This window comes from Erpetoichthys calabaricus, chromosome 1, assembly GCF_900747795.2.
Source record: "Erpetoichthys calabaricus chromosome 1, fErpCal1.3, whole genome shotgun sequence".
Classification (NCBI taxonomy): Eukaryota; Metazoa; Chordata; class Cladistia; order Polypteriformes; family Polypteridae; genus Erpetoichthys; species Erpetoichthys calabaricus.
Window position 1 is genome coordinate 184,176,023 of NC_041394.2, and position 24,411 is coordinate 184,200,433.

General features: G+C 38.0%; 1 protein-coding gene across 1 annotated transcript in view; it reads left to right on the forward strand.

Moving 5' to 3' along the window:
• LOC114642568 (inositol-trisphosphate 3-kinase B-like) overlaps positions 1–24,411 on the forward strand; it is a 40,398-nt gene that overhangs the window by 13,740 nt on the left and 2,247 nt on the right. The window contains exons 3-7 of the mRNA XM_028791425.2: positions 13,775–13,859; positions 15,986–16,199; positions 16,286–16,490; positions 18,576–18,677; positions 19,329–19,400. Coding sequence (XP_028647258.1) covers positions 13,775–13,859; positions 15,986–16,199; positions 16,286–16,490; positions 18,576–18,677; positions 19,329–19,400 — 678 coding nt within the window. The remainder of the gene's footprint in view (positions 1–13,774; positions 13,860–15,985; positions 16,200–16,285; positions 16,491–18,575; positions 18,678–19,328; positions 19,401–24,411) is intronic.

Below are 24,411 nucleotides of genomic sequence, written 5' to 3' on the forward strand. Positions count from 1 at the left end.
TTTAGATGTGTCTCCCTCTTCTTGTCACTTTGCAAAAGCCTGGCATCCTTGTTTGCATAGATTTGAAAGGAATCCTTCATCTCTGCCCTGTGTACCCTTTCCGTAATTTGAATATGCCGTCAGCCTGTTTTGAATGGGACGTGCTGATGTGGCAGCCAGGAGAGAAGCACTATAGCACTTTGAAGTTACTCTACATCATGTAAAGCTGCACTATCAAACTGAAAGAGCCAGATATGCATTTTCACAATAAATGTACACACCCTTTGGATTTTATTAATCCAAACAAAAATAATACAGTGCTGGCATTTTGCAGTTAAGTCTATTGAAAGGGGCAAGGCATTACTAACAGTAATGGGTAAAATTGTTATATACTGTACTGTATGCATGGTTTTGCTGGTTGTCCACAAGCAGTTCCAGAATTAGGCTATGCAGACTTCTGTTTGGTTCTGCAATGTACAGTACAGTATATGATAGATACTGTATAATGCTACCATTGTCCCAATTTAGGCATACATTATTAAAATCTCAAGTTTTTTGGCACAATTTGAATGCAATATACCCTAATGAACCCTTTGCAGAAATTTGTACTGCCTGTCCATGCTGCAAAGATCTTTGTCAAAGAGCCTTGCTGATGGTACCCATTATCCTGAGAACACATAAGGCATAAAAGGTATTGCCCTAAGGCATTAAAATTATTTTGTTGGATTTTTTAGATAGAATTCCCAGCTTGTATTGTATTTGTCAAAGAATAAATTATGACTTCTATCTAGATTTTAAACATTTTTTTTTCCTTCTGCAGATTTCACATACAGGCTGAAGCAGATTCCCTGTTTGCTGCAATGAGAACTTAGATGTTGGGTTTATGCTTTAGGGTACTGTAGGTTTGTCCTACCAGTTATACCTTTCGTTTAACCTATTTGATTTTGTTTATTGTACCATTTTTATTGTTTGTTTTTTAGGTGTTGATTTTTTTATTTGTCCTTTTCTGTATCATTTATGAATGTTCTGTAATTGTTAAAATTGGAAGAAACCTTGACCTTCACATTTTGATGTCTGTACAAAATGGGGCACAGTCAACTTTTAGCATTCTTTCTTGCTTGCTTTCTGGGGAACCTCACTAGTCAAAATTATTTGCTTGTTTGCAGTTTTTCAGTTTTGTAAATCATCTTTTTTTCAGACATTTGACACAGATGTTGAAATCTGTTTTTTAAAAAGAATTTTGAGTCAGAGGTGAGATGAGCAGTTAAAAAAGCCGATGCTTTAACTACAGCAAATGCATATAACAAGAGGTCTCCTAAAGCTATATGGCGGGAGACCATTAGTGCGGATGTAGACCTTGGTAGACTAGGTTCATATTCCCAGTATCTCTGAAGTGGTTATTCTGAAGCATGTGCTGCTGCCAATAACAACCTGAAAGCAGTGACAGTAAGTAGCCTTAAATACAAGGAGTTCCATTTGGTAGAAATTTGACTATAAAGTGAGCCTCTGCTTTTGTTTTAAATGTGACAAACCATTGTTGATAGAAGGAAAAAAAAGGTCATTAAAAAGGCAAATTGAGCTCTTTGTGTAACGAGATTAGCAGGTGAGATGATGTGTGATACAGCCGCTTTGGAGCATACTTATCAGTACCTAACCTGTTTATCAGCATCGGGTAGGACTTTCTTTTGTGGCTTAGATTAGAGACCCAGTATGCATCCATCACCCCAGTTGTGTGGAGTCACGTACAGCTTTTGCACTTAACACATCATTGATGTGCCAGCAATCAGTACGCCCACACAAAGCCACAAGGCTTTGCATGGCTCACCCACGCATTAAATGCAGGGTGAGTGAGCTGGTGGGAGATGCTTCAGTCTCACTTGTGGGTGTCATGGTAGTAAAGCTGAAAGTAAGAAAATCTCACCCATGGAGAATGAGCTGAAATGGACAGGAGAACAGAGAATGGTTGCAGTAGCCTTATCTTGACTTGAAGCACAGTCCATGGCATTGCACACAAATAAAGTGTAGTACAGAGATAACAACTTTGGCAGAAGAAGAGGTTTCTTTGTGAAACGTTGAGGTCTGATATACTTCCCCAAACATGACATTCCCTGCACAGCACAGCCATTCATTCCACAAAGGGTTACTTCAAAGTCTGTTTTGGTCTGTTAAACAGTAAGGATATAAGGCACATTTCGTGCAAAAGTTAGGGCCCTAAAGCTAAAGAAAGTCACCAGCACCAGCAGCTCTTCATGCTTCAATAGAAGGATGTAGGGCTTAACAGAATGTCTGAAGGCAAAGATAACCTTCAATTTTATCTGGACCCATTGACATCAAGGACTGATCACCTCTGTTGTTTGTCTACAAGATTTCCTTTAGTTATTATCCACTCTCCTGTGTTCTGATTTCTAGCAACTATGGATATCCATCTATAAGCTGGTCATTCAGGTGGTTTTTTTGAACTTGGTGGCTATTGAATAGCATGACCACATTCAATGCTGGAAAAACCTGACTCCAGTCTTTAACATGCTGTATAAACTAAAGTTTTTCTTTATAATCTTGTGGCGCTAGATCCACATACCTCTGATCTATGCTCTTGGCTGATGGGGAAAAAGTTCCTTTTTGGGTCTTCATTTTGTGTGTACAAGTGTCCTCTACTGAAAATGGCAACATCATCTGTGAAGAGCAGACATTTCTCCAAATAAATATGCAAGAAGTACAATAATGTACTTCTTCTATTCAAGTTTATGTGGCTTTGTCTTACTAACATCATGATTCACTTTCATTTCCCAATCCTGCAATTTCAGAAACTTTTTTTTTTTTACTTTGGCATGTTAGTATAGACAAAAAGTATTTGTCTCCCTCCTACTATTAAGTCTCCAATAATTCAGTCTGGAATGCCTGCAGGTCATGGCTAGCTATTAGGTATCAATGTGCAACGCCAGTGAAAAAGAAGATTGTGAATTCGTGATATCCACTGTTGGATCTGGACGACAGGTGAATTTTGTAATGCATAATGTATTCCAGTCTTGAATTAAATTGAATTAATTGTCAATTTGCTGCAAATTTTCGAAAGGGCTATATAAAAATCAAGTTGTCTATGGTGTTTCTACTTAGTTTCACATGGTGCTCCAGTTCATATTCCAACATTCTTTATGTTGAATAGCTGCCGAAATCACCCTCAACTTGTGCTACATTTGCAGTGTAGTGCATGATTTGGAATGGGTATGGTACTGGTTAGTGATAGCAAGATACCACTTTTTTCTTTTCCAAGACTGACTACAGTATCTGCCAACACCAATACAAGCACTAACTGAAACTGATCTAATATTTTACTCTTTAACAATTATTAAGCTTTAAATGAGCTTTTCATTTCAATTCACTTTATTTAAGAGAATGATTCTAAAAGTACCTTGAAGCTATCCAAATAAACACTCGGCTACCCTGCAGGAAGAAACACAATAACATGTCTTATACCATGCACTTTTTATATTACACCATTGTCAATATTCTTACTTCTTTATGGTATATTTGTAAAGCATGAAGTGCATATACACAGTTGCTTAAAAATATATGTAAAGTCTCACTTGAACGTGAAATGTAAAACCACAGCCCTTCATATAAATGTGATTCTCTGTTTACAAAAGGTTACATGACCAAAGAGAAAGCAGAGCTGATTACACTGTGCACTGCCAGTAATGTACATAAGAAACCCAGATGCAACTACTCATGGTTACCCCAACACATTAAATACAGTTTTTTTTTTATTTCCCAGCTATCCTCCTTTTTGCTCATTGAGGTCAGAAGATGCAGTATGACGGCCCACCTCTCTTTTGTATAAATACAATTTAAAGATTTTTTGTAAGTTATTATGAATAAAATGAATAAATAATTGTTATGGTCTGTTGACAGTGGAGGAGAGGAAAACTAAAACTTCAGTCAGCAGCATGCTTACCAAACAAAAACCTCTAAATGCTTCATGGTCAGTTATAACCAACAAACAGACACAGTCCGCATCCTGGAAATCTCGGCCACCTGGCCTGGGGCATTTAATATTAATTTATCCATCCATTAATTTTAAGGCAGCTATGGGCAGAAAAACATCTTGACAATAGATCATGATACCAAGAACAGAAACAAAATAGAGAAGGTTAGTAATGGCTCAAAATGATTGCAATGCTTATTTTTTGTACAAATATCTATCAGAGATGCAATATGCACAGATAGTCAACAGCTCTACTTTAGGTTATGCTATAATAAAGTATCCTATACTTCCAGTGTTATTTTATTAATCCTTGGAATCTTGAATAAAATCTACTAATATTTAGTAGGCTGGAATATTGAGATTTTAGTGTGTGTGTATGTTATAATAAATTCAAATTAGTAAGCGGGGCCTTTGGCCATTTAAGGTTTTACTGTATATGTGAGAATTTGAAATCCTCTGTAAGCTTAACTGGAAGCCAGTGTGAAGAATTAAGAGCTGGAGTTATGTATTTCTACTTTCTAGTTTTTGTAATGAACCTTCCAGCAGCATTTTGAATTAAATGAAAGCTGTATTCTTCTTCTTCTCCTGTACGTTCTTTGGTCCAGAGATTGGCGCCCACATCTTCACACTTACCTCTTCTGCTTTTCTTTTTGCTGCCCCCCATTTTTTCAATGCGGACCATCTATTCTTCCTAATGTCATCAATTTCTCAGTTTTCACACTTGACTCCCTCAAAGTACAGTATGTCCCATGAATCTCATCTCTTCCACTGTACTTTTTCCTATATCCATACTCATTTTCACTTCTTCAATTATTATATTCTCTGTCCAGTTAACTTTCATCATTCTTCTCTAGTACCACTTCGCAAAGCTTTTTGGCCTCTTAATAGATGCTTTCTCATATGTTCATGTGTTTCTACCATAACCCAAACTGGAAAGATGTAAGTTTTCAATGTATTTCTTTTCAAAATTAATGTTCACATTACCTCTCGGGAAATCTTTCTAGTCCCAAAAACCCTCCTTTGCTTTACATATTCTTCTTGCTCTGTAATCCAATTTCCAAGGTATTTATATTCCTTCAGCTATGCTAATTGTTCACCTTATATTTTATATTTATCTGTGATGTTCTTGATGTATCCTGCATTAATTTCCCGCCCATACTTCTTGCACATGTTGTAGATCCCTGCTACCATCTTCATAAATTCCTCCATTCTTAATGCCAGTATTATAGTATCCTCTGCATAAAGCATATTTGCAGTCTCCTCTCCCTTTTCTTCCAGCTCCTATCTTAATATCCATTTCCTCTATTTTTGCTGAGTTAGTCCTCCTCATTGCTTTCTGTTTCTAGCACAAATAGGCTATACTTCTTCTCTCATGACTTTGTAGAGCTATTTGTTTCCATCATTTCTAATATTTTTGTCATATTTCTTGCTGTGAAACCATTTAACATGATCAATGGAGCACATTTTTACTTTTTTCTCATCTATCATTCTTTACACTATCATCCTCACCATATAAATCCCATTTCATGTTCTCTTTCCCTTTTCTGAAGCATAGTTGAGTTTCTTCCAGATGTTTTTCTGTTATTGGTATAATTATTTTTTGACTACCTGCTACTGCACCTTTTGGCATGTGGTATCAAACTTTGTTTTATAATCTTCAAACTCTGTTGCCTTCCCTGTTTTAGATATAAACAAAAAAGTACTCTTTATTAAGTTTTTTGGTACAGTTCCTTATGTCTCATATTTCATTTATCAGTCTTATCATATTTCTTACTCTTTCTTCCCTTGTCACTGGCAGAAAGTCTGCTGGGATCCCATCATCTGCCGATGCTCTATATTCTTCCACAATCTTATGACCAATTTCCTTACTTCCTCATCACCAATTCTCATCACTTTTTCCTCCACTATAATGTGTGGCAGTTCAACTCCTTTCCAATATATTCTTCCCATCTCATCCTCACCTCTTCCTCACTTATCACCAGTGTCCCATCCTGTATTCTGTTTTCTTGTTTAATCTCCTTCAGTTTTCTAGTAAAGGTTGGGCAGTAATTCATGTCAAATTCATGCAGTTCTCATCACATATTCTTCTATAGAAGTATTCTTGATCTTTTATAGACTTCTGTATTTCTCTGCTAAACTCTTTATACTTCTGTTTATACTCTTCTGCTTCTGTATTCCTTACACTCCTTCTTTCCTTAATTTTTTCAGTATTTCTACTGTCATCCATTCCTGCTTCATTACTTGCTGCTTTTTCCTGTAATTCCTTTTCTACTTCTAATATACTTTTCTTTATGTCCTTCGACATTTCTTCTTGTTATTCTTTCATGTGCTTACTTTTCATCTTATGGTAGAACCTCTCCTCATATATCTTTGCTTCTTCAGGGTTCTCTAGCTTACTCACATCCCTTCTTGATAATTTCCTAATCATCTTTTTGAGAGCTGTTCTGGTGCTCACTAAGACTGCATTGTGGTCTGATCCACAATCTGCACTAGGTTGTAGTTTACTTTTACTGCACAAGGTTTTACTTTCAAGTACATTTGTGTTTTTTTTAGCATATGTTTGTGGGGGCCCCCTGTTCCCTCCCATTTTCAGCCATTTGGGTTTACCCTGATAATTTGTGCAAATCGCTGCCTCTAAGTATTATCCACTTGCCACGTGTCATTCTGCCATTGACATTTTAGTATTATTCTGTCATCTTGACTACTGCTATGTTGCTGCCCTGTAGCAGGTGGTTGATTCTGTATTGTCTGGCATCTTCTCTACAAACTTTTAATTCATGGTTGAACCTTTGAGTTTTTACTCAAAGGTCAAGGCACCCATTCAGGGGTAACTGGGTGAAAATACAACTGGGCGACAGACAATTTGGTGAAAAGACAACTCGGCGACATCCTTTACCAGTTAGGTAATAGTTAGGTTCAAAGAGATTTTTTCATGATATTTAAATGACAACGTAGGGCACCGGAAAATCCACAGAATCACCTGCTTTATGAGAGTCCCAATACGTTGAGAGTAAAGATATACTCGGAGGTCACCTTTTGTATTCTAAATAACGTTATCATACGATTACAATCAATACAATTTATATAAAGGATTAGCAATTTTGGTTGTAGAAGATAGATAGATAGATAGATAGATAGATACTTTTATTAATCCCGATAATGTAAGATAGAGTTTGTTCCATCTGCAGAATAAAGTTTGTTCATCAATTATATAAATTTATTTTCAACATTTTAAATCACATTGTCATTTAAATATAATTAAAAAATCTCTTTGAACCTAACTATTACCTAACTGGTAAAGGATGTCGCCAAGTTGTTCCTTCGCCAAGTTGTTTCTTTGCCCAAGGCACCATGTCAAAGTGGGAATAAAGGGAGGAAAAGCTATATAAAGAAAGATTTGACCAGACTGTAACGCATGGTAGAAGTCAATCCTACTAGAAATAAATACGATTTAATTCCTCAATATTCTCAATATTTAGAAAAGCCTTTATTTTCCAGCATTTTTAAGATTTAAAAAACATATTTTAGATAGTTTTAAAATGTGTGTTTTGAAAGACATGCTGTTGTGAAAGATTACACTTAAGTTGCATGCTGTTAAAAAGTGACAAAATATTTTTGCTGTCTGCAACATTTTCTCCTTATAACTAATACATTTTTTTATTTGTATTAAGAAACAAATAATTCTCATCTATCCACTCCTTTAACTCACTGACACTATAAATTAAGGACACCTTTGGAGAAATGTCATTTGGTCTTGAGAAAGGTACACCTGGGTATCGTCTGCAAACAGGTGAAAATGAATGTTATGTTTTCTAATGATGGTTCCTAGTGGAAGCATATAAAGTGAAAACAGTAAATGCCCGAGTACTGAGACCTGAAGGACACCCTATTTACCTTCTAACGATAATGACTGATGGACTGTTCAGGATGTACTAAAAGTGGTGCATGGTATACCCATAGAAATGAGAGAACAATATAAATTTTTGTTTATTGTTTTTACCACAGTAGGGGATATTAAGGAGCTGCTTTTGTTAATGGTGACTGTGACTTAAGACAGTGCATGGTGGGGTTTGGGTGTTCCGTTACCAGTACTGGTTATGTCAGAAGGTATCTTCTGACTTTGAAGAAGACCCTTGTCCCTTTTCATTGAGGCAAGTTGTGAGCTGAGAAAACTCTGATGAAGTTCCACTTTTAACATTGAAACAGAGTTGAGTATCGTCTGTATAAAAATGATAACCCAGTCCATAGCTACGAATAATATGGCCAAGGGGAAGCATATAAATACAGAAAAGCAGAGGACCGAGGACAGAGCCCTGTGGAACTCCTTGTATGACTGGCGCTGTGCTGGATCTGCTATTGCCAAGACTAACAAACTCTTGCCTATCAGTCAGATAGGACTTGAACCACTGGAGGGCAGTGCCAGAGGTACCCAGCATGTTCTCCATTCTGGACAGTAGAATGTCATGTCTGATAGTGTCAAATGCTGTACTGAGGTCTAACAGAATTAATATGCTGGTTTGTTCAGAGTCTGCTGCCATAAGCAAATCATTGGTTACCCGTAGAAGAGCAGTTTCACAGCTGTGCTGTGCTCTGAAACCAGGCTGAAAGGGTTCCATAAAATTATTAGAAGTTAAGTAGTTGGTGAGTTGGGAAGCTACAACACGCTCAAGAACTTTTGACAGAAAAGGTAAGTGGGAAATAGGCCGAAAATTTTTAAGATTGTCAGCATCAAGACTAGACTTTTTTAACATTGGGGTTACAGAAGTGATTTTAAAAGTGAGTGGCACAAAGCCAGTGTCAAGGGATGAGTTTATTATTGTTGTAATACTCAGGATTATGGCATGAAGGCAGGATTTAAGTAGTGTGGTGGGGATAGGGTCCAGTACACAAGTAGTCGGCCTCATCTTACAAAGCAGGTCATTAACAAAAGCAGATGTGACTGGTGAGAACTTAGAGAAGGAGCTGGATGGAGTGGGAAAACAGGGAGAGATATAAACAGATGATGTATTTATGTTAGTTGAATTATTTAGATCTTTAATTTTGTTACAGAAAAATTGGAGGAATTTCTCACATGACTTCAGTAGAAGAGGTAGTTAGGCCAGATGCAGGTTGGAGTAGTTTATTAACTACAGAGAAAAAAACCCTTAGGTTATCGTGGCCACTTTCTATTATTCTGCCACAATGGGTGTTCTTGGCAGTAGTTATTGCTTCTCTGTAAGCTCTTTGGTGGTCAGAGAAAGCCTGGATGTGCACGGTGAGGCCAGACTTGCGTGACATTCTCTCAAGGCGTCGGCCAGCTGCTTTCATAGATCACAATTCTGAATTATACCAAGGAGCTGAACGCTTAAAAGAAACCTCTTTATGTTTTAAAGGCGCTGTTTTATCTAATGCTGAATGAAGGGCTGTTTTTATAGTGGTCAACAAGACTATCTAGTGTTGATGGAATAGGTGAAGACAATAAAAGATCAGAAATGGATCCAGAAAGTATAGAGGGACAGATACTTTTAAGGTGTCTGTAAGACATTTGTCGTTTACAGGTAAGAGGAGGGAGAGGTAATGAGACAATGAAAAGTACTGCTTTATGGTCAGAGAGTCCCAAATCAGTGCTGTAAGTGTTGGCAACAGATAATCCAGATGTACAGATCAGGTCCAGTATATGACCACCAGAGTGGGTGGGAAAATCAACATGTCGTGTCAAGTCAAAACAGTCCAGTAAGGATAGGAATTCATTTCTCAGTTTAGATGTGGGGATGGCAATATGGATGTTGAAATCACCAAGAAGAATGACTCTCTGGGAAAAGGAACTTAAGTGGGTTAATAGTTCAGTCAGATCAGATAAGAAGGATGCATTGTATTTTGGAGGACGATAAAGAACAATGAGTAAGACAGGACCTGATTCCGTTATTCGTTTAGGTGCCAGACACTCAAAAGACAATGGACAGTCAATTGGGATTCTTTTGATGTTTAACTCCACTCTGACAGGTACTGCAAGTCCTCCACCTTGTCTTGAGCTATGAGGCTTTATGAGGAAAGTGTAACCAGGTGGTGTCGCCTCCGTGAGAGACGTAAATTCATTTGGTTTTTGCCAAGTCTCCGTTAAGCACAGCATATCAAGTTTGGTGTCAATGATGAATTCTGACCGCACCAATGCTTTGCCATTAAGAGATCTCAAATTAAACAATGCAATATTGTAGCGGGCGGCACGGTGGCGCAGTGGGTAGCGCTGCTGCCTCGCAGTTGGGAGATCTGGGGACCCGGGTTCGCTTCCCGGGTCCTCCCTGCGTGGAGTTTGCATGTTCTCCCCGTGTCTGCGTGGGTTTCCTCCGGGCGCTCCGGTTTCCTCCCACAGTCCAAAGACATGCAGGTTAGGTGGATTGGCGATTCTAAATTGGCCCTAGTGTGTGCTTGGTGTGTGGGTGTGTTTGTGTGTGTCCTGCGGTGGGTTGGCACCCTGCCCAGGATTGTTTCCTGCCTTGTGCCCTGTGTTGGCTGGGATTGGCTCCGGCAGACCCCCCGTGACCCTGTGTTCGGATTCAGCGGGTTGGCAAATGGATGGATGGATGGAATATTGTAGCGGGGCTACATAATAGTAATAGTGTTGTCAATGTTTGTGCTGAGTGTGTTTTGTTTCCATCGTCCCGTTTGCTGTTTATGTGTGCGTCAGTGAATGTTGTCCTCGTAAATACAGGGGGGACGGATGGTGGGAAGAGACCGCAGCCCCAAGATATAAAGCACCTGTTTTCAATCACAATCAGTTACATCCGGCTCTCAACTATTGAAACAATCAGGAGGGAACAGAGAGAAAAGGAGAGGAGAAAGACGGAGATTTCACTTTATAACTATGAACCAAGTTTACCTGCTGTTTTCCACATCGCGCTTTGTATCCAGTTTGTTTTCATTCCGCCGAACTTACTTCAGTTCCCTCATCGAAAGAGCCCCCGGGGTCGGATTACATCATCCACCACACACCAAGGATTCATGGTGAGGTTGTTCCATTTGTTCCGGGAAATACAAACCCATCACATATCTGTTGACCATTCATCCGCATTCAGGACAGATATATACTCGAACTCAAGTTCACGATCATTCATTCCGTATTCATTCATTGTTGTTATTCGTGTTGTTTGCTATATATTACAGGAGCAAGGGAGGGTTTGTTATTGTGTATATCTTTATCTATATCTATGTCTATATCTATATCTATATATATATATATATATATATATATATATATATATTTACCGTATATATATATGGTGTCACGTTGTTGCTTTGGTGGAGGGATATACATATATTTTTTTTTTCTACGTTGGGAATGTGCAGTAGTGTTTTGTTTTTCATTTAATATATTCACTTCTTTGACATACCTGTTTTTGCGTGCTTGTGTAAACCGTCGATTGAGGAGAAAATTTCATTTGTAAGAGGTACGGCTTGATATAAGATTCATCTCAGTAATTTATCCAGGCAACAGGTCTTGGAGGTGTAGCTGCCGGCTGGGTAAGGGGTTGGCCATTATAATATTAGTTGATGAGACTTCTTTTTGCACAGAGCCGTGACCAGAGTTTATTTTCACATAATGTAAATTTGGCACACTAACACTTCTATTTCCAGGGCCATGAGTAGGACGGCGTATTCCTGAGCAAATGCTGCCGGTGATCTTTTCATTTGCAGCCCAGCGGTGGCGGTGACCTGAACCGTGATATACATATTTCGGGTGCTGCAAAATACCGGTGTCTTTTAGGATATTCCAGTCAGACCATTTTCTCTGGACAAACTGTTTAATATGAAGGAGTTTGTCACGAGAGTATTTTAGCATGATACTGAGTAATACTTATCTGATAGCAGTGGAGAAGCAGCACAGCATAGTGGAGCCGGTGAGACGGGCGGGGTGTGGTGGCGCAGATGAGCGCCGATAGCAATGCAGTAGAAAGCATAGCAGGAGGAGGTAGCAGGGTTTGGAAGTTCCAACATACAGCCAAAAACAAGTAACACTGGGTATTACAGGCGTGATCACCCCAGAGCCACAAGCCAGGTGGGTGTGAACATCAGATCAGTTCTTAGTCATAAAGCACAATAAAATGAATCGAGAGCAGACCAGCATAGCAACTATAATCAAGGAGACAGATCATCCCAGGCTCCTAGATTGCCAAGGTACAAAGAAATGTTTGAAGATCTCATACCGTCATCCACAGAGTCAGTTGTTCCCAGTCAAGGTAAAGTTCATAAAAAAATTAATCCAAATCCATACAATTCCAGTCAGCTGCCCGTTCCCATTGAATACAATGGTGAGTCCTGACTGTGCACAACCCAAATACTATGCTCTACAATGCAACTTCTATGTGGCATTGCTAGTGATGAATGTAATGGCAGGTGAGTATGATGTTTAACTGTTCTCCACAAGAGCAAGTATGGGTCAAAATGGGTTGGGTATATTTTGGTTGTACAGTATAACATTACAGAGTTGATCTGGCATTGAAATTGGCCTTAAGCTCAGGGTCTTTTCCTAAAGGTGTAAGATGCTTTAAAATATTATTACCACGGGTGGCATTCATTTGTCAGTCTGTTAATTTTGATTACTGGTTTCTAGGAATTTTAATATTTTCTGATAAACCCAGCAATAAGTGTTAGGGAGGAATATGCCTTACATTGAATATATACAAAGAAAAATGTAGCTTTTTGTCTCTCATCAATCAGATAGAATGTAGTAGGGACGAATACCCATTTGGACAAGGGAAGATGTTTAAATTAGAGGCACGTTAGCTAGTAGCCTGAGGCCCCATATTCTGTGAGACAGTTAGTTAAAACCTGCAGCACTTCTGTCCTACTGAGTAATTTTAAAATTGTTACATAAACATAAAAATCCTGTTATTGCACCACCTTTGTTCAGTCTTATTATGAAGTTTAAGGACACATGGAGTCAGAGCCTTACTAGGTATCAACGGGATAAAAATACATTTTAACTGTTAACAAGACTATAATGATAATAGTAAATGTGCTACATATTCAGGTTTGTGCATTTCTGATGTAGCACATTGTTTCCTAAAGTTTGGCTGAGATTAAGCAGTACACAATGGAGTGGCTTGTTATCAAATGTACAAATGTGGAGCTTCCAGCTAAGGGTAACAAAAAAAAAAAAACAATACAAAAGACTTGATTTTTTTTAAACATTTTATTTTTTTCTGTCTGTCATTATGCACTCTTATTTGCCCTTTTGTCTTTCTGTCTATTTATCCATGTACTGGTATTGCTGGATTTTAATTTTTCTTGCTTTCAGTTTGGTTTATAAACCTTCCCTATGGTTGAAATATAAGGTGATGTTCGGTGATGCTTTTAAAACTTTGAGTCTTTTGTTTAGTTAGTCTCTTGATATGAATAGTTATGCCAGAACTGAACAGTGGCTCAGAGGCTAGGGGTCTGTGCCCGAATTCAGAAGAATGATGGTTCAAATCCTGTAAACGGTATAAGTGACTCTACTCTGTTGGGCCCTTGAGCAAGACCCTTAACTTGCAATTGCTTTGCCCTGGGTATAAAGTTAATATGCATCCAGCCTTGCAAGCAGGTCGTCCAACTTAAAGGGAAAAGTTGGTGGTTGATGGCAGAATTGGTACTCCAGCCACCGTAAAAAAAAAAAAAAAAAAAACTCACATTGTTCTAGTGTGGTGCTGAGGTGTCGCTTGCTGCACTTGGGTCTCATTCCAGGTGGTTCATTGTGTGGTGGGTGTGCATGCTCCCAACATGTCTCTGAGAGGTGGGGTTCAGCAGGCAATACCAGCTGCTCCTGTAAGTTTAGCTTATTTGTGCTTTTCTTTACAGACAAAGTCATGGAAAACCTTTTTTACCATGGTTCACTGGTCCTTCAAGAGACAGAACTCCTGGGTCCAGTTGGCAGGTCATGAGGGTAAGCTCAAGACAAAAATGACATGCAAAATATGTATTGCTTGTTGTGATGCCATGCATTGTTAGGGACATGCATGTTCTTTGCTCTATGGTGAGTAATGTCATAGCACCATCTTTATAATTTGAGGGTGTACAGTTTGTCTCAATTTATGTGGTAAATAAAGTAAATACTGTTTAGTTAGAGAAAACTAATTTCTCCTGGAACTACTTTGCTGGTCTTGCGTTTTGTTCAGGGCTAACAGTAACAATTATAGTGTAAAAAAATTAGTGTATACATTTTTTTCATTGGTTAATCTTACAACTAATTTTGTCCAAGTTATTTAAGCAAATATATGTATTTTAAGTTTTATTGAATAACTCCACTATCGAATTTGAAAGGAGAAGACAGTAATTTCTTGCCTTTTGTTTTTAAATTTAATACAGAAGTTATCCAGAGAGGATTTTTTTAATTTTACTGAAATCTCAAAAGTATTTTCTGTTTTAGCTTGAATATCATCAATTTAAATAAATTCTATAAATATTTAAATATGTATATACTGTGTGCTCTAATAATCGTAAGTTATACACTGATGTTTTGTTTAAAGACATTGTGATTACAGCTGCAAGGTTATTTTTTCTAAATTCAAGAGGAACAGCTTAGTTATGTAACTATTGTATATATTCAGCACAGTATGGCTTAATAAGGATTGTAAAGTATAAATAATGCCAACTGAAAGCATATTGCAGAAGATAGACTCATATGTCTTCAAGAGAAGACTAAGGCAAAACCAGTACAGTATACTATATGTTTACAGCAGCAGATAGAAGTTTATCTTTTCTGTAAAAGTTAATTTTGACACTGCCCACTCAAGTACAGTGTTGTGCTTTGTTCTGAAAGTGCAGTGTCAGCGCAGTGGACTTTTTATTTATTTATTTATTTTAATTCTTATTGTTTATTATTCTCAAATTTAAGAAATTATTTATTTGTTTAGGCCAGCTTTTTCAGTGTAACTTCTATTTGTTGTTTTTTTGCAGAGCCGTTCTTGATATTTGATTTTTTTTTTTTTTTTTTTTTTTTTTTTACCGTTTCATAATTTCTGCCATATATTAAACATAAAAATGGAGATGACCAGAGCTGACACTGTGTACATCAATAAGATGATTCATCTTAAGTTCTTGGTATTTGTCTGCAATATTTCCCTTTTTGGAACGCAGCCTTCTTGATATCTTAAGCAGGTTAACACGTGTACTATTAAACAAAGATTCTGCATTATTTGTTATTGCAGCAAACAGAACAGTTTTACAGTTAAAAGAATTACTGTTTACTTCAGACTTAATAGGGGAAGGGATGATGTGGGAGAAATATTTTACACTGTAGAACACTTGATTGGTGGCAGTCAATGTGACTCCATACATTGCCCTTTCCAGGGCACTGCTTTCTGCCAGACAAATGTGGTGCAACAGTCTTCATCCTCATATGCACTCCGTTAAGAAAGAAGGCTAAAAGAGCCCAGAAGCATTTCACTTTAGCAGTGTTAATTTTTAGATTTGTGAGAACAAGGATTTCACTAATCCATTCCAAATTGCTGTAGAAATTGTTTCTCTTTTCAAAAAAATGTCACCTTCACAGCAGTAGCTCGCCTGGAGACAGAGGGCTCATCTCTGCTCACTAGCATGAATTTCTCAAGTCAATCAGCATCAAATTGCTAAAAGAACAAATGTCAGACAGCTGAAAATTAAAAATTACTTATAGTTTACTGGGCATCATACCATACTGTTTTGCAATGTTGGGGAAGGAGCAGGGACAATTAGTCGATTAAGAAAATACAGCTTGATTAATTTACCACTATTGAGTTTTTGCCTTGTTTAGTGACCATATTTTGCTCAGTCCTTTTGCTTTGGTGGTCGCTCTTTTGACCTTCTGCATACAACCCCTGCTATGTCGCACTACCCTCATTCTGTCATAAAACCTTGTCTCTTCCACTCCTTAATCATTTTCCTATAAATGGAAAAATTTTAATGTTCCTGTCATATTGATTACTTAGAACATAAACTATTACAAACTATCAAGTATGGCATAACACTACATTTAAAGTAAGACAGTGCTGCACCAGCATATTTAATTTTCTTTTATTTCATCGCTCTCAGGTAATTTCCGCCCAAGTGAGAGTGGTCAGATCTTGAAAAAGTTTAGTGAGGTGGAGAATGCATGCCTGGTAAAGCTCATGGAAGATGTCCTTAAGCCCTTTGTCCCTAATTACTACGGAGTGACTACTTGGGGTGAAGTCAAATATATAAAGATGGAGGACCTGCTTAGTGGATTGGAAGCTCCAGTTATAATGGACTGTAAGATGGGAGTCAGGTAGGCACGAGATTCCCTTGGTTGGTACTTTGATTTGTCTGCCTTACAACAGTTTACCACAAAACTGTGTGTTTTACCATTCTCAGGACATATCTGGAGGATGAGCTGATCAAGGCACAGCAGAAGCCATCCCTTCGGACTGACATGTACGAAAAGATGCTGAAAGTGGATCCTAGTGCCCCAACAGAACAAGAGCATGCCCAGCGTGCTGTGACCAAGCCACGATACATGCAGTGGAGGGAGACCATGAGTTCTACAGCTACTCTGGGTTTCAGGATTGAAGGTGTCACGGTAAGAATTGGTGTCTGCCACATGTAAAAATCCATCTGATAACAGTGAGCACTTCATATGAGGGTACTAGTTTGTTTGATAGCTACCAAGGTCTGAGAAGTCTGAGATGAAATTAAGTAGGGGGTTTACGTGCAGTACAGAGAAGTATTCTGTATCCACATAAGATGAGTCTGTCATTTTTAATTATATTGGAGTCCAGTGCTATTGTGTTTCAAGCAAGCAACAATAACACCAAAAGTTAATACTTTATCTGTGTTTTCAATTATAAGTGTTATTAAATGTTAATATTAATTAATCCAGCTAATTTGTTTTCCAGGTTAATTTAAGAGGTTTACAAATATGGTAAATTGCTACAAACCTAAATCTGGTGTCTCTTTAAAATAAGTTAGTAATAAGATGAGTTTTTAACAGCTACATTTGACAAAGCCAGGAATAGATCCTTCTTGACAGCTGTAGAGCATCTATTGTATTTTTTTGTGTTGTATTCTGATTTAAGTGTTTATACATATTGTTAATGTTGTGCTGTAGCAACCGATTGACTGTTTTAAACAACAGAAAACCCCAGTATGAACCAAATGTATTTGTGAATAAAAGCATTCATCCATATTGTATAGTGGCAAAATACTGAATGTTGCCAAATTACTTTAAATTTTGATAGTTTTTTTTCTTAATGTTCATCTGTTCTTTAATTTTGACATGCTTTCTTATTCTAATCCACTGATACCAGAATGAAGAATAGGGCAGCTGTTATAACTAACTTTGTTTTAAATACTGAAGTGTGCATTGTGCTTTCAAACTATTTTCAGTTGCTAATAAAATACAATAATGTCATTTATATGTTACTTCTTGGGGTATTAGGCTGGCTGCAATTTTCTATCTCTTCATATTTTGTTTTTTACAGTATGTATTTACGTTTGTGTTGCATGGTTGAGTATGAGGTGAGCGCAACGTTTGCAGGAAGTTTGACTTCTCCTCACTAGCTCTGCTAAGTGAGAGAGTATTTGCTTGTAAGGTTTGGTCCTGCAATACTTGCTTATAATGAGCATTTTTTTTTCAAATACAGTATCATTCAGTAGAACATTGAGGGTATTTAAATGTGAGTTAAAAGCAATACATACAGTAATAAAGCTTGTAAGAACATCGTTTGCAGGGAAAAAGGTGCAAGCAGTTTAGGATAATAAACAAAACTATACAAGAAAAGTAAAACTGCACAATTCTGAGACAGAAGGCATATTTAACATATGCATATTTCACTATATTTAGGTACCTGAAAATCTGTTAAGGACAGAAACTACTGGTTAATTGGATTTAAAGAAATTTCATGTTAAAGTTAATGATGGGCATCAACATCATGTAGATATACAGTATGTGTTTGTTGCTTGCTGTTAATGTTATTTTGGTGAAATTGCCTTCATCTGTGAGTTAAATTAAATATTGTGTCATTTTAATATTTGGTTGCTCAGTTTCTTTTGTAGAACAGCACAGTTTGGCACAGTGGTTAACACTGCTGCCTCACAGATATGGCCTTCTGGGTTCATATTCCAGGTGTGGTTGTTTGTGAAAGGTTTGAAGGTTCTCTTCGTGTTTTTATGAAACTTCCTTTGGCCAGTCCTGTTTCTCCACACAGATTCTCAGCGATGCACAGGTAAGGTTAATTGGTGACAATTGCTACTGTGTGGTTGTGTACGTGAATGAGCCATGTAGTGGACTGTTCACTATACATTCTTGGCTTGCACCCCTGGCGAATGGAGTCAGCTTCAGCTGCCCATGTTCTGAAATTGGATTAAGCAGTTTTAAAGATGCTGTGTCTTTATGTTGTTTTTGGGGTTAATCTAGTGACCACCTTTGAGTCAAAATAGGAAATACAGCCTTTTTGATTTTTCATTCCTGTAGCCTTATAAACCCTCCTGTGTGGCTCTGCCTTGGCTGTCATGAGAAATTGGGTAAAGTGGGGACTTTCCTTCCCCACTTGTGTCACACAGCATTGAAATATGTACCCCACTAAATGTGCTCTTTTGTCACCAAAGAGGAACAGGCTGTCTTACCTTAATGTTTTGTCAGAACTACCATTTTCTTTGTTTTCAGACGGACAGTGGCAAGGTGATGAAGGACTTTAAGAAAACCAAGACGAAACAGCAAATTATTGATGCTTTTGTGATGTTCACCAAGAGCAAACAACAACTCTTGGTAAGTCACTTTAATTTCTGGCTCAGGTCTCTCAATGCGTTGGACAGGCAGTCCTTCCAATTCCCACTTATCCAGGTTTTGTTTTGAATTTTCCAAGTAAGGGATAATATCTCCTAAAAGGACTTGAAGTACATTCTGTAATGATGCTACATACTCTGGACTATTTGTATTTGTCAACAATCAATCAACACTTTAGCCTCTGTAACCTGAAGTCAAGTGGCCCTCTCATTCAAAAATGTTTTTTGTTTGCACAAAAAACACTTTACTTGCAGGTACTGAGCCCAAACAAAGACTTCATTTGGCTTCTTCAGGCTGAGCCTGACCAAGTTGAGTAGGTCATTTTGATGTCAAGTACTTGTTGAGTCATGATGTCCATGTTCCATTAGGGCTTCTATTAGTTTCTATGTGAGCTGTTTTGAGAATCATCATTTGTTAGGAGCATCTCCTTAGACCACTTTTTTAGGTGTAGACATGACCGCAGCACAAGATTGCCTGCAGCTTAAATCTAAAGATCCCTGGAGTGATACCATACCAAAGCCACAATCTTAGAAGGGCCCACCATGTCTACTTTGGTTCAGCAATTAATGTGCTCACAAGATGTGCCACCTATGCATATCTGTGATGTCAATTCCAGTGTTATGTGCATTCCAGAGCTCATATCTGGCTCGCCTCCTGGACCTGGAGAACATCCTGAAGACATCAACGTTCTTCAAAACCCATGAGGTAGGGTTGTTACTTACTTTCCCCTGCGGTATATCTGCTCATGTGACCAGCAACCAAAAATATGGATTAGCTTTTTTTTAAAGCTCCTTACATGGCCAGTACAAATATATTGTTTAGTGGAAAAATAATTTGACACATAAAAAGTGAAATCTGGTTTTGGGCAAATTCATTTTGTAAAGCACACAATTTTCAAAATTAAATATTTTCTCAAGGGACCTAAAGATGCAGAAAGTGGTGTTAGGTTATGTCTGTTAGGAAGAGGTGGTTTTGGAAACAACATCTTAAAAAGTGACTTTAATGCCATTAACAAGATACTGGAGGTAAAGGAACCCTAACTAAGCCTAAGGACATTTATTGAAGGATATCACCAGTCACAGTTGATTCTTGCATCCATCTATCCATCCATATCCTGAACTGTTCATTCTAATTCACAGTTTCACATGGGTTGGGCACTTTCATGTACGTATATCTCACATGGAAACTCTTACTGACCCTGAGCTGCATTAAAAAAAGATTGAAATGGATTGACAAAGCACCTGTCTCTTTGGAATAGTGAAACTGCAAAATGTACTGTATAGAATAAAGGTCCAGCAGTCCCATCCTCTGATTTTCTGGCACTAATATAATAACTTGATTAGTGGCCTATGATCTCACTGTCATACGAGCACACAAACATCAGCTGACATATAGGTGGCACAGGGTGTATTTATGTTGCCTGTGTTGCCATTCCGTAGGCCTTGGTTCAAAGTCCACACTAGCACACTTGATTTACATAATCTTAACATCAAAAATGTGTGTGCATTTTTTTTTTCTTTTCAATTTTGCTTGTGAGGGTTGCAATAACAAGAGGTTTTGGCAAACAATTCTCAATGACTCAGGAAGAGTAGGTGGAATATCACTCAGGATGTCCTCAGCAAGGGAGGAAAAAGGTTGGCCTCAGGTATTGTTGAGAGGTGAAGGAACACTTTTAGGAACTTCTAAGCCTGGAGGATGTGTTCTCCATGCCAGAAGCATTAGATGAGGGTTGGGTCCATCTCCGTTTCCAAGTTAGCTGCAGTGCTTAAAAAATTGAATTGGCCAGGATGCAGGTGAGGATATGATCTGTCCAGAAATGCTGAAAGCACATTGGATATTATGGATAGTTCAAACATACAAAGTAAAATGAGAGAAGCATTGTGACACAGTACTCTGTGCTGGTGCATAGTGTACCCAGCAATAGCAGCATTCACATCTCACCCCTGGTTGCTCTAGTCTACGTATGTGAAGTTTGTAACGTCTCCCTGTGTCTGCATGTAAAGGACACTGGCTGAACATATGCATTAGGTTCGTTGGGGATTTTAAATTGATCTTTGTGTGGGTCCTGCAGTGGATTGGCATCTCATCCTTGGGTCCTGCTTTACACCATTGCTGCTGGGATAGATTATAATACTATACCTCTACTATGTTTGAAATTTTTGGACTTTATAAAATTAATAAAAAAAAATTTGGACTTAAAACTCAACACTTGACATCTAGATTAAATTCAAAATTCAGTCCTTTTTAATTTTTTTTTTGTTGTTCTAAAAATTCTTGTGTATATGCCAAACTTTGTGAACCTCTGAGCTGAGTTTGACTGGTAATATCAGCTTTAAAATATTTCTACTTACTTGAATGTGTATAGCTGAAATTCAACCAAAATCAAATCAAATCTTAAGACTAAACAAGTGCAATTTGTTGAATAAATTTAATAAGAATCATCCCTATTTCTTTCTAAAAATGAATTAAACATGTTGTAAAGATATCAATTTTTTTATAACTCAAAGTAAATTTTTTTGTGAAAATAATTCTTCCATATGTGTAAAATATGGAGAAAGTTAAAATGCTGTGACTGGATTTCTTCAGTTGCAAATCCTTTTCAATATCATGAATACATGCATCCCAAAGATACCTTATACTTCTCTAACATTATCAAAGATTGATCCGTAGTGCCAATGTATTCCTTTTTTGTAACCTGCTGGGAGACTGACTCTCTTGATGTCAAGCAAGACGCCAGAGGTGTGATGGGATTTTCACTTGCAGGTATGGTTGGTCATCTTTTGGTTGGAAAACAGACGATTCTTTTTTCATGAGAATTTGTAACATGGTAAATGTGCAGAAATAATCCTTTAGGGGTTGTGTGTGTCGCTTAGAATTTCAGCACATTTGGTAGTGTATGAAATATATACTCAGATTCATATACCAAAGGCAACGTGCACTGTACAAGTTGTTCTTATGCCTACTATATTTAAAATAAAGTTTGGTTCACAGCAGATGTGGAGGCTTTGGTTATGGATTACAGTAGTAGAAACCCAAGGGTCCAGGCATTATGCACTGTTTTGCTCTGGGATTCGCATTTACTTCATTTACTTCCATCACTTCTTTATTTCTTTTGACACAAGTCTTTAGTGAAGAATCAGCAACTGCATATTGTGCTCAGAAGAGGAGGTCACATTTTTAGAGTGCAAAGTGGATTCTAGCCATTGCCTTAGAAAGAATAGAAGCCCACAGAGTATCTGCAGCTGGGTGATGGGGTACTGTAGCATACTGAAAGTGTGTCCATATCTATCAAGTTGAATTGGCACACTTGAGCAAGTTTTTGGTTGGTTCTCAAAATAAATACATCATCAGTTTGCAGACACGAGTCTCTTGTACAAAATATAGGGGCATTCCTTTTGTTTTGGATTGCAGCTTTTTATGTAAATGCCAAGTGATAGCTGATGGGAAAAGGTTAAAGTCAGTAGCAAGGGACTGAAAACCAGAAAGAAGAAATGTCCAGGCAGTCTGAATGTGTCATTCTGCATTTATTCTGCACATGAGATGTAGGTTTGGTTTTAACTTATGGTATTTATTAGATAAGTGCTTCTGTACTATCTAAGTATTCAAGGCATCAACATAATGATCAAGAAAAGAAACATTTTTTTGCAAGTGTCACTGTTTATTTAAAAGATCAGGTCAGGTTGCGGAGCATACACTTGTAAAGTATGTTGCTGCACAAACCACATAATGAAACAGCTTAGAATCCTGGCTGGCAACCCTCAAGGCAGACACGCGGTCCAGTCCCACCCTCTGGAAATGACCATCTATCATCTATAGCCAGGTGTTATGTGGACGTCCCCTTGGCCTGGTCCAGCCTCTTGGGTCCGCAACAATGAGAATCCTGCGAGCCAGATCACCCTCAGGGAATCGTGCCATATGGCCGTAGTGCCGTAACTGATGCTCCTTCACAATGCAGAGAATATGCCTCATTCAGGATTCCATGAGCAACCACTCGTTTAGATAGATAGATAGATAGATAGATAGATAGATAGATAGATAGATAGATAGATAGATAGATAGATAGATAGATAGATAGATAGATAGATAGATAGATAGATAGAAGTTTAACACAAATTCAAACCAGTGGTACCCAAGAATTCTCCAAAGAGACACAGTACCGAAGGAGTCCAGTCTTCATCTCAGATCACTGGATAGCGTCCATATCTCGCAACCATATAGCAAAACAGGAAGCACCAGGACTCTAAAGACTTGGAACTTTGTCCTTTTGCATAGATAGCCGGGAGCGCCACACACCCCTTTCCAGTGACCTCATGACCCCCCATGCTCTCCCAATCCATCTACTGACTTCATAGGTAGAGTCACCAGAGACATGAATGTCACTGCCGAGGTAAATAAACATACTGCTGATGGCTGTGCCCAAGGCGTAAATAAAGGTCTGAATCTTGGTTTTTATCCAGGACACTCGCATGCCCAGACACTCAGACTCCTCACGCAGTCTCTCGAGCGCCCTGATCAGATCCTCCATTGACTTAGCAAAGATCACAACATCGTCAGCAAATTCATGATTAGTCAAGATCATTTAAATGATGTTATTAATTTATTTTTAGTCAAATTTTCTTTTATTAATTGATGATCCCCATGGTGTGAAGTGACACTTATTTGACAAAAGTTACTGGAGGCAAGGTCAACATCACGATGTGGAAGTTCCACACTACCCTTCCTGAACTACGGTAGATTGCCAATTGTATTTACAGTTCGCTGTAAATGTGTGGTGAATGACTTGAAAGGACACTAAACCAACCAAGGCAAAACAGTACAGGAGAGAATGAATTGTAACATGAGGTTAGGGAGGAATAATATCTTCTGGCTGCTAGGCAGCAGTAATATATACCTTCTCCTAATTGGAAGAACAAAGTTGCACATTGGAAGGAGAGACTGAGCTTTTGAAGGGCAAGACAAGTCTTTAGAGAAACAGGACAGTCTCATGAGCCATTCTGGGGCTTTGGGGAAGTAAGTAACCTTGTCAGGGTGTTACAAATCACATAAATCTATAGTCAACAGGTGACTCGAGTGAGAACTTGTGGGATGGTCAAACTAGGGTTGAGAGAGTGACGGGAAGTGAGGAAGGTAGCTTGTTTTCAGCTTACTTGCTGCTTTTGTGTTCTCCCTTGCTTCATAGTAATAAAAATACCATTCACACTCCCTGAGGTCATTCCGGGTACTGGGAGACATGCAAGAGTGCCCACTCAGATAATAATAATTCTTTACATTTATATAGCACTTTTTTCACTACTCAAAGTGCTCAAATGACATTGGTCATTCAAATTATGTATTCATTAATTACTAAATAAAGCTAACTGTAGGATGGGAAGAGTAATAATTGTCTCATTCAGTGTTTCCTGTTCCATAAATTTCAGTTTGTTCACATCTTGTACATTTTAGCAATACTTAGTTATTTTTTATCAAGTCAACCAAATTATATTTATTGTGCTGTAGGATCTCTTCATGATAATGTGATGTACTTTTTAATGCATGTGTATTTCCTTTCTGCTCAAACATGTTTGTTTAATCGTTTCACCTGCAGTCTGTCCGCACTAATGAATAACTCTTGTCATCCTGTGGGGTTTTCATTATTGACTTCTGGTTTCCATACTCTATTTAATCCTTTGCTTGCTGTTTTTCATTCTGGCAAAGCCCTTAAGCCCCCACCAGACTG